General features: G+C 41.5%; 1 protein-coding gene across 1 annotated transcript in view; it reads right to left on the reverse strand.

Annotated features, from left to right (window-relative positions):
• The window catches only part of LOC115192594 (guanine nucleotide-binding protein subunit alpha-11), a 28672-nt gene extending 16566 nt beyond the window's left edge, over window positions 1–12106 (reverse strand). The window contains exons 1-2 of the mRNA XM_029751271.1: window positions 11672–12106; window positions 11131–11288 (exon numbers count right to left, since the gene is read on the reverse strand). Coding sequence (XP_029607131.1) covers window positions 11131–11278 — 148 coding nt within the window. The 5' untranslated portion in view covers window positions 11279–11288; window positions 11672–12106. The remainder of the gene's footprint in view (window positions 1–11130; window positions 11289–11671) is intronic.
• Window positions 12107–12966: the final 860 nt, after the last annotated feature.

Raw genomic sequence — 12966 nt, forward strand, 5'->3', positions numbered from 1 at the left:
AGCCACAGGCGGGCCAAACTCATGTTTCTAGAAATTAATTCTATAACTGAAAGGCACTAATACGTTATTTTTCGTTTAAAATTTGTATTTAATTCTCAGTATGTAACATTCTATATGCACAATTTATAGACTATAAAGATTTAATACAATAAAATGTTGTTTAAATGGTGAGCGCTTTATGTCCCTACCAGCCATTGTGTCGCACTTGGAGCGAATTTGGAGCTGCAATTTTTTTTCCTTTGATCAATGAGCATTTTTTAGCGGAGAGGTTGGAAAGGACATGGTGCACTCCATGAGTGATGAGCGGCATTTCCAAGCTCCACTCCACTCACATGCTCTGACTGACACACCATCAAGCAATTCCTGGGCTTCAAATACCTCTTTTGCCAATTGGCCTGGACCCTTTGCTACCGACACGGAGCCCTGCCGATTCATCACGACTGGTCTACCGACGTAACCGCCCGAGGGGGTTTCTGTCCCGAAGCAAGCACCAGTTAGGCCCATCTCCCAGCTAGCCAAAGAGATACATCAGATAATTCCTGGGCTTCAATACCTCTTTTGCCAATTGGCCTGGACCCTATGCTGCTGACACGGAGCCCTGCCGATCCATCACAACTGGTCTGCCAACGGAACCGTCCGACGGGGTTTCAACAGGCTCCCGTTGCGACGTCCCCCTGAGGCCCATCTGCTAGTCTGCTAACCCTGGCCTGCTAGCTGTCTGAATCGCCATGCCTCCAACTCGCCTAGCTACTCACTGGACCCTATGATCACTCGGCTACACATGCCTCTCCGTAATGTCAATATGCCTTGTCTATTGGTGTTTTGATTAGTAATTGTTGTCTTATTTCACTGTAGAGCCTCCAGCCCTGCTCAATATGCCTTAGCTAGCCCTTTTGTTCCACCCCCATACATGCGGTGACCGCACCTGGCTTAAATGGTGCCACTAGAGACAAACCTCTCTCATCGTCACTCAATGCCTAGGTTTACCTCCAATGTACTCACATTCTACCATACCCTTGTCTGTACATTATGGCTTGAATTTATTCTTCCGCGCCCAGAAACCTGCTCCTTTAACTCTCTGTTCCGAACGCACTAGACAAGCAGTTCTTTTAGCCTTTAGTTGTACTCTTATCCTGCTCCTCCTCTGTTCCCCTGGTGATGTAGAGGTTAATCCAGGCCCTGCAGCCGCCAGCATCACTCCCACTCCCCAGGCACTCTCATTTGTTGACTTCTGTAACCATAAAAGCATTGGTTTCATGCATGTTAATATTAGAAGCCTCCTCCCTAAGTTTGTTTTATTCACTGCTTTAGCACACTCCGCCAACCCAGATGTCCTAGACGTGTCTGAATGCTGGCTTAGGAAGGCCACCAAAAATCCTGAAATTTCCATCCATAACAATAACATTTTCCGACAAGATAGAACTGCCAAAGGGGGCGGAGTTACAATCTAGCCTGTAGAGTTCTGTCATAGCCTGTAGAGTTATGTCATACTATCCAGGTCTGTGCCCAAACAAACCGAGCTTCTACTTTTAAAAATCCACCTTTCCAGAAACAAGTCTCTCACTGTTGCCGCTTGTTATAGACCCCCTTCAGCCCCCAGCTGTGCCCTGGACACCATATGTGAATTGATCACCCCCCATCTATCTTCAGAGTTCATACTGTCAGGTGACCGAAACTGGGACATGCTTAACACCACGGCCGTCCTACAATCTAAGCTAGATGCCCTCAATCTCACACAAATTATCAAGCAACCTACCAGGTACAACCCTAAATCCGTAAACACAGGCACCCTCTTAGATATCATCCTGACCAACTTGCCCTCTAAATACACCTCTGCTGTCTTCAACCAGGATCTCAGCAATCACTGACTCATTGCCTGCGTGCGTAATGGGTCCGCGGTCAAACGACCACCCCTCACCACTGTCAAACGTTCCCTAAAACACTTCAGCGAGCAGGCCTTTCTACTCGACCTGGCCTGGGTATCCTGGAAGGATATTGACCTCATCCCGTCAGTAGAGGATGCCCGGTTGCTCTTCAAAAGTGCTTTCCTCTCCATCTTAAATAAGCATGCCCCATTCAAAAAATGTAGAACTAAGAACAGATATAGCCCTTGGTTCACTCCAGACTTGACTGCCCTTGACCAGCACAAAAACATCCTGTGGTGTTCTGGATTAGCATCCAATAGCCCCAGCGATATGCAACTTTTCAGGGAAGTCAGGAACCAATATACTCAGTCAGTTAGGAAAGCTAAGGCTAGCTTTTTCAAACAGAAATTTGCTTCCTGTAGCACTAATTCCAAAAAGATTTGGGACACTTTAAAGTCCATGGAGAATAAGAGCACTTCCTCCCAGCTGACAACTGCACTGAGGATAGGAAACACTGTCACCACCGATAAATCTACAATAATCGATAATTTCAATAAGTAATTTTTTCCACGCTGGCCATGCTTTCCACCTGGAAACCCCTACCCCGGCCAACATCTCAGCACCCCCTGCAGCAACTGTAAACTCTCCTTCCAGACTCATATTAAACATCTCCAATCCAAAATTAAATGTAGAATCGGCTTCCTATTTCGCAAACAAAGCCTCCTTCACTCATGCCGCCAAACATACCCTCGTAAAACTGACTATCCTACCAATCCTTGACTTCGGCGATGTCATTTACAAAATAGCCCCCAACACTCTACTCAGAAAACTGGATGTAGTCTATCACAGTGCCATCCGTTTTATCACCAAAGCCCCATATACTACCCACCACTGCGACCTGTATGCTCTCGTTGGCTGGCCCTCACTACACATCCGTCGCCAAACCCACTGGCTCCAGGTCATCTATAAGTCTTTGCTAGGTAAAGCCCCACCTTATCTCAGCTCACTGGTCACCACAGCAACACTCACCTGTAGCATGCACTCCAGCAGGTATATTGCACTTGTCATCCCCAAAGTCAACACTTCCAACCCTTTTGACTGTACGTTTGTTTATGTGTAACTCTGTGTTGTTGTTTTTGTCGCACTGCTTTACTTTATCTTGGCCAGGTCGCAGTTGTAAATGAGAACTTGTTCTCAACTGGCCTACCTGGTTAAATAAAGGTAAAATAAAAAATAAAACTACTCAGCCCGTACTCTGAGCAGCATAAACAATCAGAGCAGCAGTAGGCCAATATGCAAATAGACCATTGCCATATATGGATCTGTGCCATTTACTTTGAACTGGACTGTGTTTACAGCATTAGCGGTTGTGAGTAGATGCGCTTGTTTTGAGATCAAAGCGAGAGCTGCATGTAGCCACGTGTTCACATTTTGTTCATATTCTTTTCTAGTTAGTGAGTTCTTAGCTTATAGATAATTTGTAGTCAGCAATAGGGGAGTGATTGCTTCCTAAAAGAGCACAAAACGTGTACATTTCTAGACATGTTTGAAAAGAGAGTCAGGTAAAGAGCATTATTTTTGTCTTAAAGGGGCAGTGTTGTATTTTATGACAGGCTTGAATAAGCTAAGTAGCCAATAGGCAGAGGGTAGCATAATTTGTCTGATTCTCTTTAAATGGTACGGGAATAATGATGCATTTTATTTTGTCAAGTGGTTTCTTGCATCAAACAACACAACATTTTCAATCTGAAGGACAAGTGGATAAAATGTGAAGTCCTGCATGTTTTTTTCAAAAGTATCATGGAATTAGCACCCACATTGGCTGCTACAGTAGGCTGAATTATATAATTTTTTCATGTTAAAATGTTATGGGATGCTTTTTCTCCATTGTTTTTGATGGTAGGCCACTCTGGTAGGCCTACATTATGAGCAAATAGCCACAGTAGCCTACATGGCCACTGTTAATAACTGTAACTTAAAGTGGGTACAGCATCAGTGTTCACAGTAAACGCGCGCTGGAAGTTGCACAGAATTTTCACAACGTTCAAGTTTGCGCTCAGGGAACATTGCCCCCATGTCTGGTCTGGAGCGTGAAGTCATGAGCTCTGCTGGTCGGCTCCTGCGTAGCAACCTCATGGTACCAAAAGCCATGGTCTGCCCTAAAAAGCATATGTAAATTACGATCGCCAGAAAGGCTAAACCAAAATAATTTTGACAGGTGTTTTGGGCTCTAAAATGTGTTTATTATGATTAAGTTCGCTCCAAATCAAGATATTTAATTAAATATTTATCCATTCTGACTACTACATTTGTCGTCACACAGGACCACGTTCTGACACAGACCAATCACGGACCAGCAGGCTAAGAGGAGGCTCTTTGCACATGCACCTAAGGTGGTGTGGTGTGCTAACCGGTTTGGACAGAGTTCTGACAGAGTGCATGTGCTGGAGTGGTGTCCTTCCAACATTCAGAAGGCAGCTCCTGCAACAGCCTGCTCCTGACATCCTGGTTGTACATCCTGTACATGCAGGGGACAATGATTTAGGAAGGCTTAAGTTTGTGGAGCTGGTTAGAAGAATGAAGAGAGACATGCAGAGTCTACATGCAGAGTTCCCGTCAATGAAGATCCTCTACTCCTGCATCAACGCGTGCATTGGAGGAATGCTCATCCAGTGAAGATCAACAAGGCACGGATCTGGGTCAGCAACGTGATGACAGTCTTTGTCAGGGGATTGAGGGGAGCAGCAATAAAGCACACGGACATAAAACACAGTCACCCAGGGCAATTTTTGAGGGATGGGTATCATCTCACTGCCCTCGGCAATGACATCTTTTTGAATGACATCCACCTGGGACTGAAAAGATACTGCTGATGTCCTCTGGCCCCCGTCTCAGTTGTAAAACACATGCTCTCTCTATCGTGCACACACACTGTCCCACACACTCTCCTACACATTAAAATTAAATAAGCAAACATTGGCCATAAAAATAATGTAACCCCCCCCCCCCCCACACACACACACACACACACACACACGTCTTACTATACTTGTGAGAACTTTTGGGGACCAATAATTGATTCCCATTCAAAATCCTATTTTCCCTTACCCCTAACCCTTACAATAACCTTAACACTAACTTTACCCTTAAACCCTAACCCCAACTCTTAACCCTAAACCTAACCCGTAAGCCTAAAATAGCCTTTTTACAAGTGAGGACCGGCAAAATGTTCTCACTTCTCTGAATTTTTGTTGGTTTACTATAGTAAAATGTGTACACACACACACACACACACACACACACACACACACACAAATAATGGTATCTTTGTTTTTTATGCATACCGGTAGCATTTATTAGGATTGTGGTTATTTCTAAGAACAAGGCAGTTAGATACATCTGTTAAATATTTTTCATTGTGACCTTTCATTACATATTGTAATAAAGACAATTGAATTATGCATATGCCGTTTCGATCTAGTTTCATCCAATTTAACGTGATTATAGCAAGGAGGTTTAAATATAATGTATTATCCTGTTCTAGTGCATCTAGTAGCCTACGGTCTAGTAGCTATTAGCCCTATAATCCACATTGCATGACATTGCAGGAATCCTTTGTAGACAAGTAATTTGTTGAGTATTGGTCTTTTTAAACTTTTTTTACTGTATAAATTAGCTGAGCAGACAAAATGGTTTATCAGGCTACTAGACAAAATTGGACCAGATAGCAATTATATTGCCAGACATTATACAATGTCAAGGGCGCATTGCACATGCCCATAAGGCCACTAATGTTATTATACTGCAGGCCTATGGCTGCATTGGTGATACATGCCAATATAATAAGCTGCAAAATGGGTTCACATGGCTGATATCCTGAGAGAGTGACAATCAAATAAAACAGATTGGAAAGCTCACAACTGGACAAAAAGCTCATGCTAATTTGAAAAAGCAACACAGAAACACAGACAAATTTAAGACAGATCCCTTTCACCCTTTTTATTGCAGAATTGTGATCTGTGATTAATGAACATCAACATTGAATGAATCAACTCAGTTTTTTTGTACATTTTGAAATATGTTAACTTGTTCGTACATGTTAGACATCTTAGTAAGTAGGCTATTATTACTAAAGCATACTTTCCGTTGAACAAAAACTAGTCCATACCAGAGGTGGCCAACCTTGCTCCACACCCTGATCTACCTGGTGAGCAGACTTCTATTCCAGCCCAGCAATAATACACATTATTATCAACTCATTAGGTTTGATAAGTTGTATCAGATGTGTTAGTACTGGGCTTGAACAGATGCCTGCACATCTAGCATAACTCCAAGAGCAGGATTGGTCTGCTCCAGTTGTAATAGGTTTGTAGCCTACATTGTGTGTGACTTTTAACTGTATTGTTGTATACAACCTTTGCTAACATAAGTACACATACAACCCATGGCATACAAGGATGTGCCAGCAGTCTCTTGGGACATCCATTGGGACCACTTCATCTGAGGACAGACTTTCAAAGCTCGCCATATCTGAGTACAGACAACATCAAAAAGAAACACGCAATACCCCATAATGTCAAAGTGGAATTATGTTTTTAGAAATGTTTACAAATGAATTACAAATGAAAAACTAAAATGTCTTAAATCAATAAGCATTCAACCACTTTGTGATGGTAAGCCTAAATAAATTTAGGAGTAAAAATGTATTTAACAAGTAACATACAGGATCTTAATTTGATCATTCTTTTGTTTCCTGTACTACAGGAAATTACAAACTTGTAGTGTATGCAAGGTTTAAAAAGGTTTCCAAAGTTTGTCATTTCCACTTTAAAATGTCAGACTTGATTTGCCCTTATGAAAAATGTATAAACCCCTACAATAAAATGTATAGTAATTTGTAATCCACATAATAATTCACATTTCCTGTTGCTGCAGGATTATTTTCCTGCTGTTGCAAAGTATCCATACAGATACCCGCCATGTTGTGGAGTCAACAAAAGTCAGAAATAGCATTATAAATATTCACTTACCTTTGATGATCTTCATCGGAATGCACTCCCAGGCTTCCCAGTTCCACAATAAATGTTTGTTTTGTTTCGATAAAGTCCATATTTATGTCCAAATACCTCCTTTTTGTTCGCACGTTCAGTTCACTATTCCAAATGCAGAAGGCGCATGCACAAGGCCAGACAAAAAGTCAAAAAAGTTGCATTACAGTTTGTAGAAACATGTCAAACGATGTATAGAATCAATCTTTAAGATGTTTTTATAATAAATCTTCAATAATATTCCAACCGGACAACTCCTTTGTCTTCAAAAATGAAAAGGAACTCAGCTCGCTCTCACGGCCGCACGCATGACTGAGCTCATGCCAATTTTCCAGACACCTGATTCCAATAGCTCTTATTCTCTCCCCATTCACAGTAGAAGCCTGAAACAACGTTCTAAAGACTGTTGACATCTAGTGGAAGCCTTGGGAAGTGCAATATGACCCCACAGACACTGTATATTGGATAGGCAATCACTTGAAAAACTACAAACCTCAGATTTCCCACTTCCTGCTTGGATCTTTCTCAGGTTTTCGCTAGCCATATGAGTTCTGTTATACTCACAAACATCATACAAACAGTTTTAGAAACGTCAGAGTGTTTTCTCTCCAAATCTTCTAATAATATGCATATCCTAGCTTCTGGGCCTGTGTAGCAGGCAGTTTACTCTGGGCACGCTTTTCATCCGGACGTGAAAATACTGCCCCCTACCCCAAACAAGTTATACAACAACAACAAAAGATCTCCCTTTTGGGGAATGTTCTGTGGTGGTTGTTACAACATTTTTGTGAATGTTACAAGAACATTCCAAGTATATTTCATGTAAAACATTTTTGATAAATAAATAGATTTGATCAAAAACATTCTCTGAATGTTTTTGGGATGTTATAATCCTAATGTTAGATAAAACCCTAACTTGAATATAATGGGAATCTTAGCTAATGTTCTGGGAATGTTCCTGGTTTGCTGGGGAATATCTATGCATTATTATATCTAAAGAGGACATTTGCCATTGGCTACATGGATTCGCATTATGAGAAATCCCCCTGGTTTTAATGTCTATGGAAATCCCATGCAGCCTATGTTAGCCTCACAAATAATCCTGATAGGTATCAGTCTTGTGTTTTCTGCAATGACCTTAGTGATCACTGTTTTACAGCCTGTGTTCGTAATAGCTGCTCAGTGAAACGACCTGTCCTGATTTGTCATAGACGCTTGCTAAAACACTTTAATGAGCAAGCCTGCCTTCATAAACTGGCCTCTGTAAAATGGTATAGAATTAGCTTAATTCCCTCTGTGGAGGACGCTTGGACCTTCTTTTTTGATATTTTCAGTGGTATTGTTAACAAACACGCCCCCATAAAGAAAATGAGAATTAAAAACAGGTTCAGCCCCTAGTTCGACCGTGATCTTGCAGAGTTACTCCACCTCAAGAATTGCATTTGGCGAAAGACTCGGCACACGCATACTCAGGCTGACTGGCTATCGTTCAGGCAAATGAGAAATAAGTGCACTCAGGCTATCCGGAAGGCCAAAGTTATTTACTTTAAGGAGCAGTTCTCTCTCTGTGGGTCTAACCCCAAGAAGTTCTGGAAAACAGTTAAAGACATGGAGAATAAACCCTCCTCCTCACACCTGCCCATGTCCCTTAATGTTGATGATGTGGTTGTTACTGACAAGAAGCACATGGCTGAGCTCTTTAATCACCACTTCATTAAGTTAGGATTCCTATTTGACTCAGCCATGCCTCCTTGCCCGTCCAACATTTCCTCATCTCCTACCCCTTCTAATGCTACTATCCATGATGCTTTACCTCTTTTTCCCCTGCCCCGGTACAAAGTTTCTCCCTGCAGGCAGTCGCTGAGTCCGAGGTGCTAAAGGAGCTCCTTAAACTTGACTCCAGAAAAACATCTGGGTCAGATGGTTTAGACCCTTTCTTCTTTAAGGTTGCTGCCCCTATCATTGCCAAGCCTATCTCCAACCTTTTTAACCTGTCTCTCCTTTCTGTGGAGGTTCCCATTGCTTGGAAGGCAGCCACGGTTAATCCTTAATTTAAAAGGGGAGATCAAGCTGATTCTAGCTGTTATAGGCATATTTCTATTTTGCCCTGTTTATCAAAAGTGTTAGAAAAACTTGTCAATAAACAACTGACTGGCTTTCTTCATGTCTATAGTATTCTCTCGGGTATGCAATCTGTTTCCGCTCAGGCTATGGATGTGTCACTGCAAACTTAAAGGTCCTCAATGATGTCACCATTGCCCTTGATTCTAAGCAATATTGTGCTGCTATTTCTATTGACATGGTCAAAGCTTTTGATACAGTAGACCATTCCATTCTTGTGGGCCAGCTAAGGATTATTGATGTCTCTGAGGGGTCTTTGGCCTGGTTTACTAACTACCTCTCTCAAAGAGTGCAGTGTATAAAGTCAGAACATCTGCTGTCTCAGCCACTGCCTGTCACCAAGGGAGTACCCCAATGCTCAATCCTAGGCCCCACACTCTTTTCAATTTACATCAACAACATAGCTCAGGCAGTAGGAAGCTCTCTCATCCATTTATATGCAGATGACACAGTCTTATACTCAGCTGGCTCCTCCCCGGATTTTGTGTTAAATGCTCTACAACAAAGCTTTCTTAGTGTCCAACAAGCTTTCTCTACCCTTAACCTTGTTCGGAACACCTCAAAAACAAAGGTCATGTGGTTTGGTCAGAAGAATGTTAGTCAAATATAAGATTTCGAAGTTGTTCCAAACCTCAAATTTCGAAGTGTTTGGTTACTTCTCTGTATCGTTCCAAAGTTACATGTAGGCATTAACTGCAAATTTTTAAGTTTAGGCATTAACTCAGAATTCTTAAGGTTAGGCATTGACTCAGAATGGTTACGGTAAGGGTTAAGGTTGGGGATAGGCTTAAAACTCTAATATTTTAAAACAACTTTCTATTGCTGGATTCGAACATACAACATTTGGAACCATAGGCAGATGCTTTACGCCCTAGCAAAACAAAAGCCAACTTGAAGGTAACACCGCTCACTGTTGTCCCTTGTCGCCGGTTCCCAAGTCATCTCCAGACATCCTCAGACATGGATGGGTGTCTAATACTGACTTGTGTGATACACCTGAGTGACCTGCCTGAAAACATCCGCTATGCAGGTGTCTTCTATCACAGGTTAACACAATCTGATTAAATCTAGATCTAAGTGTACACTGTGGGAGATTATTCAATGTAACTAGGTGCAGTTGCTATGCTGAGAAAACATCAAGCCAATAATTACATTGGCATGTAGAAATGACGTCATCTAGTGCAGGACTCCAATGTTAGCAGGCAGTATTTAGGCAATATTTTGAAGAGCTAAGACAGAATGGCTATAAAAGGAAAGGAACATATAGGACGACCAGGGCCTGCTACCATTATAACCTATACAGCTGTCAGATGTGGGCGTTAACAAGCAACAACTGAGATGGAGAGATAATAATGGAGAAAGGTCAAGGGAAGCTATTTTCATATAGAGGGAGGGGACTCTATACGTTATGCAAAGACAGAATCCTATAAAGGCAGGACTCTGTAATATGAGAATTTAGTATTTTTCATGGAGGGGCTCAGCTCTGTTACGTTTGTAATGGACTCCTTCCATGGAGGGGCTCGGCTCTGTTACGTTTGTAATGGAGTCCTTCCATGGAGGGGCTCGGCTCTGTTACGTTTGTAATGGAGTCCTTCCATGGAGGGGCTCGGCTCTGTTACGTTTGTAATGGAGTCCTTCCATGGAAGGGCTCGGCTTTGCTACTCTGTATTAAAGTCTATATTGAATTCATAGGTTCGAGTAAAAGTGTTATATTTCTGAGTCAATATTCCACCACAACACCTCATGCATTCCTACCCACTAAATTGATTTTGTACTCCCATTCCTGTTGTCCTCAGTAACCTATCTAATATAATACATTCTTTCTCAAAACATTGTTTGTTTTTGTAGATAAATGGCTAATTTGGCTGTTCTCATCATGGATTTAAATGGGTGAAAAGAAGGCTTCAAATTCCTGTTCATGTTGTCTGTCCTTATTCAACAATAATACGTTCTTAGACCAAAGAGTGAAGGAAGAAAAACTTCACATTTTGTAATGACAGCAATGATACTGGTGAGCAATGACCGTTCTGTGGGCTATAATAAACATAATAGATTTCAAGTCCATAGAAAGGAAGACAGAAGATGGAGCTACTTACCGAGTAAAATAACTTTGATTTCTTTGCGTTCCCTCTTCTTCTGCTTTCGGAGAATCCTCTGAATATCCTTGTCAATAGCAATAGACTGCTTCTCTTCATCGTCCAGGAAACAAACGCAGGTCCGACGGCACCATTGCCAGCACGCCATGTCCAACTCACTAAAATAGGTAGATAAATAGATGTGTTTATAAACTGGCATACTATATTTCTCAGGCTAAACCCAATAAAGTTGGCAGACAAGTGCATCGAATATAGTCGTTCACCTGTGCACCGGGAAATTACGAGTGGTGTTTTTTCCCTCAGAATCAGAAACGTGATCATTGCATAATGTTTCTCAAACTGCTTCTTTATACCATTGAAACACACAAATGAGTCTCAATCATCAGACACAGATTTATTTTACTTTTTATTTTATTTTGTATAACGGTCGTTAAATCACAATTAACTTTCCCGTTAGAAAACCTATGACAATTCTTGTCACGAACAAACATGGTAGTTATTAAAAACAAATAAGTCATATTTTTTAATCAAAACGATTTACCTTCAATGTGTCACACGGTTTGTAAAGCGGATAGGCCTACACCAGACCTTCGTTGCGCCCGATACATTTTTCTCGTGTCTCTAATATATTTCGTTTAACTGCATTAAGTTTCCGTTGAAGCATGACAGAGTATTTCCAGGATTCAATAACTTTTCATCTAAAACAAGTAAGCAGATCCGTGAATAGGTCTACGCGTTCCGTAGAATATGCAGAGTATGTAGTTTGGGGAAACTCTGTCAGTGGAGAACACCAAATTGAGAAGTCCCTCGGGGACATAGCCTAGAATAAATACTTTCAGACTTTGTTGGAGTAGATTAGTCATAATTTTCCTATTTCAAACGAACATTTCTTATGTATAATTACAGTGTCAATAGACATATGAATCATTCTAAAAGTGTTTTTGGTGTGAAATTAATGACACAACGGGTATTTGTCACTCCTCTCCCTGTCCAACTTTCTGTATGTCAATCCTTTGTCTCAGCAGGCAGAACCGGTTAGTCAGGACTTTCATGCACTCTCCAGCAGGTATCAGCTATTAAGATTGCCTGAGGTCCACATTGCCATGGGAACAAGGTGTGGTAAGCCACGGTTGAGAAAGGGAGGGGAAGTGAGAACGATATGGTGAATGGACAGTAAAAGGAAAGTTCCCTTCTTTCTGACAGATACAGTAAATTAGGTGATAGTAGTGATAACCCAAAGACAGGGATGAGTACATGGAAGTGGAAGCTCAGCTCAGGCAGCATGAGGTACTGCCCAGGGGAGCTGCCCAACCTATCCTCCCTATCTGTGGAAAATGGAATGAGGTAGCCAATACAAGGCATTATCAATGATTAATCCCAGAACAAATCATCTGGTATTTCATGGATGTTGCACCTGCCTCTGTCTGCAATCTATGTTGCTATTGCATAGCAGCCTACCCTACTGTTCTACTAGGCCTGATTACCTATGGTTCAACTTTGCTTTGTTGCCCTCTACTTGCTCCGCCCCACCCTGTGTATTGAGTGGAGTCCATCCACACAGGTGAAGAGATTGATGACGACAGAATAAGGTTATGTTAAGGCATGTTGTGAAAACAATAGAATATGCATTCATTTATGCATTTGAAATGAAACATTTCATTTGTTTTTAAAACATAATACTGTATGAACATGTGATAGTTCAGCAAATCATGCTTTCAGAAAATAGTGCTAGTAAGTGTGTATGTGTGACATACTCAAGAAAGACACCTGTTTAACTACAGCACCAGTCAAAAGTTTGGACACAGCTACTCATTCAAGGGTTTTTCTTAATTTTTT

This window comes from Salmo trutta, chromosome 4 (genome assembly GCF_901001165.1).
Source record: "Salmo trutta chromosome 4, fSalTru1.1, whole genome shotgun sequence".
Taxonomy (NCBI): domain Eukaryota; kingdom Metazoa; phylum Chordata; class Actinopteri; order Salmoniformes; family Salmonidae; genus Salmo; species Salmo trutta.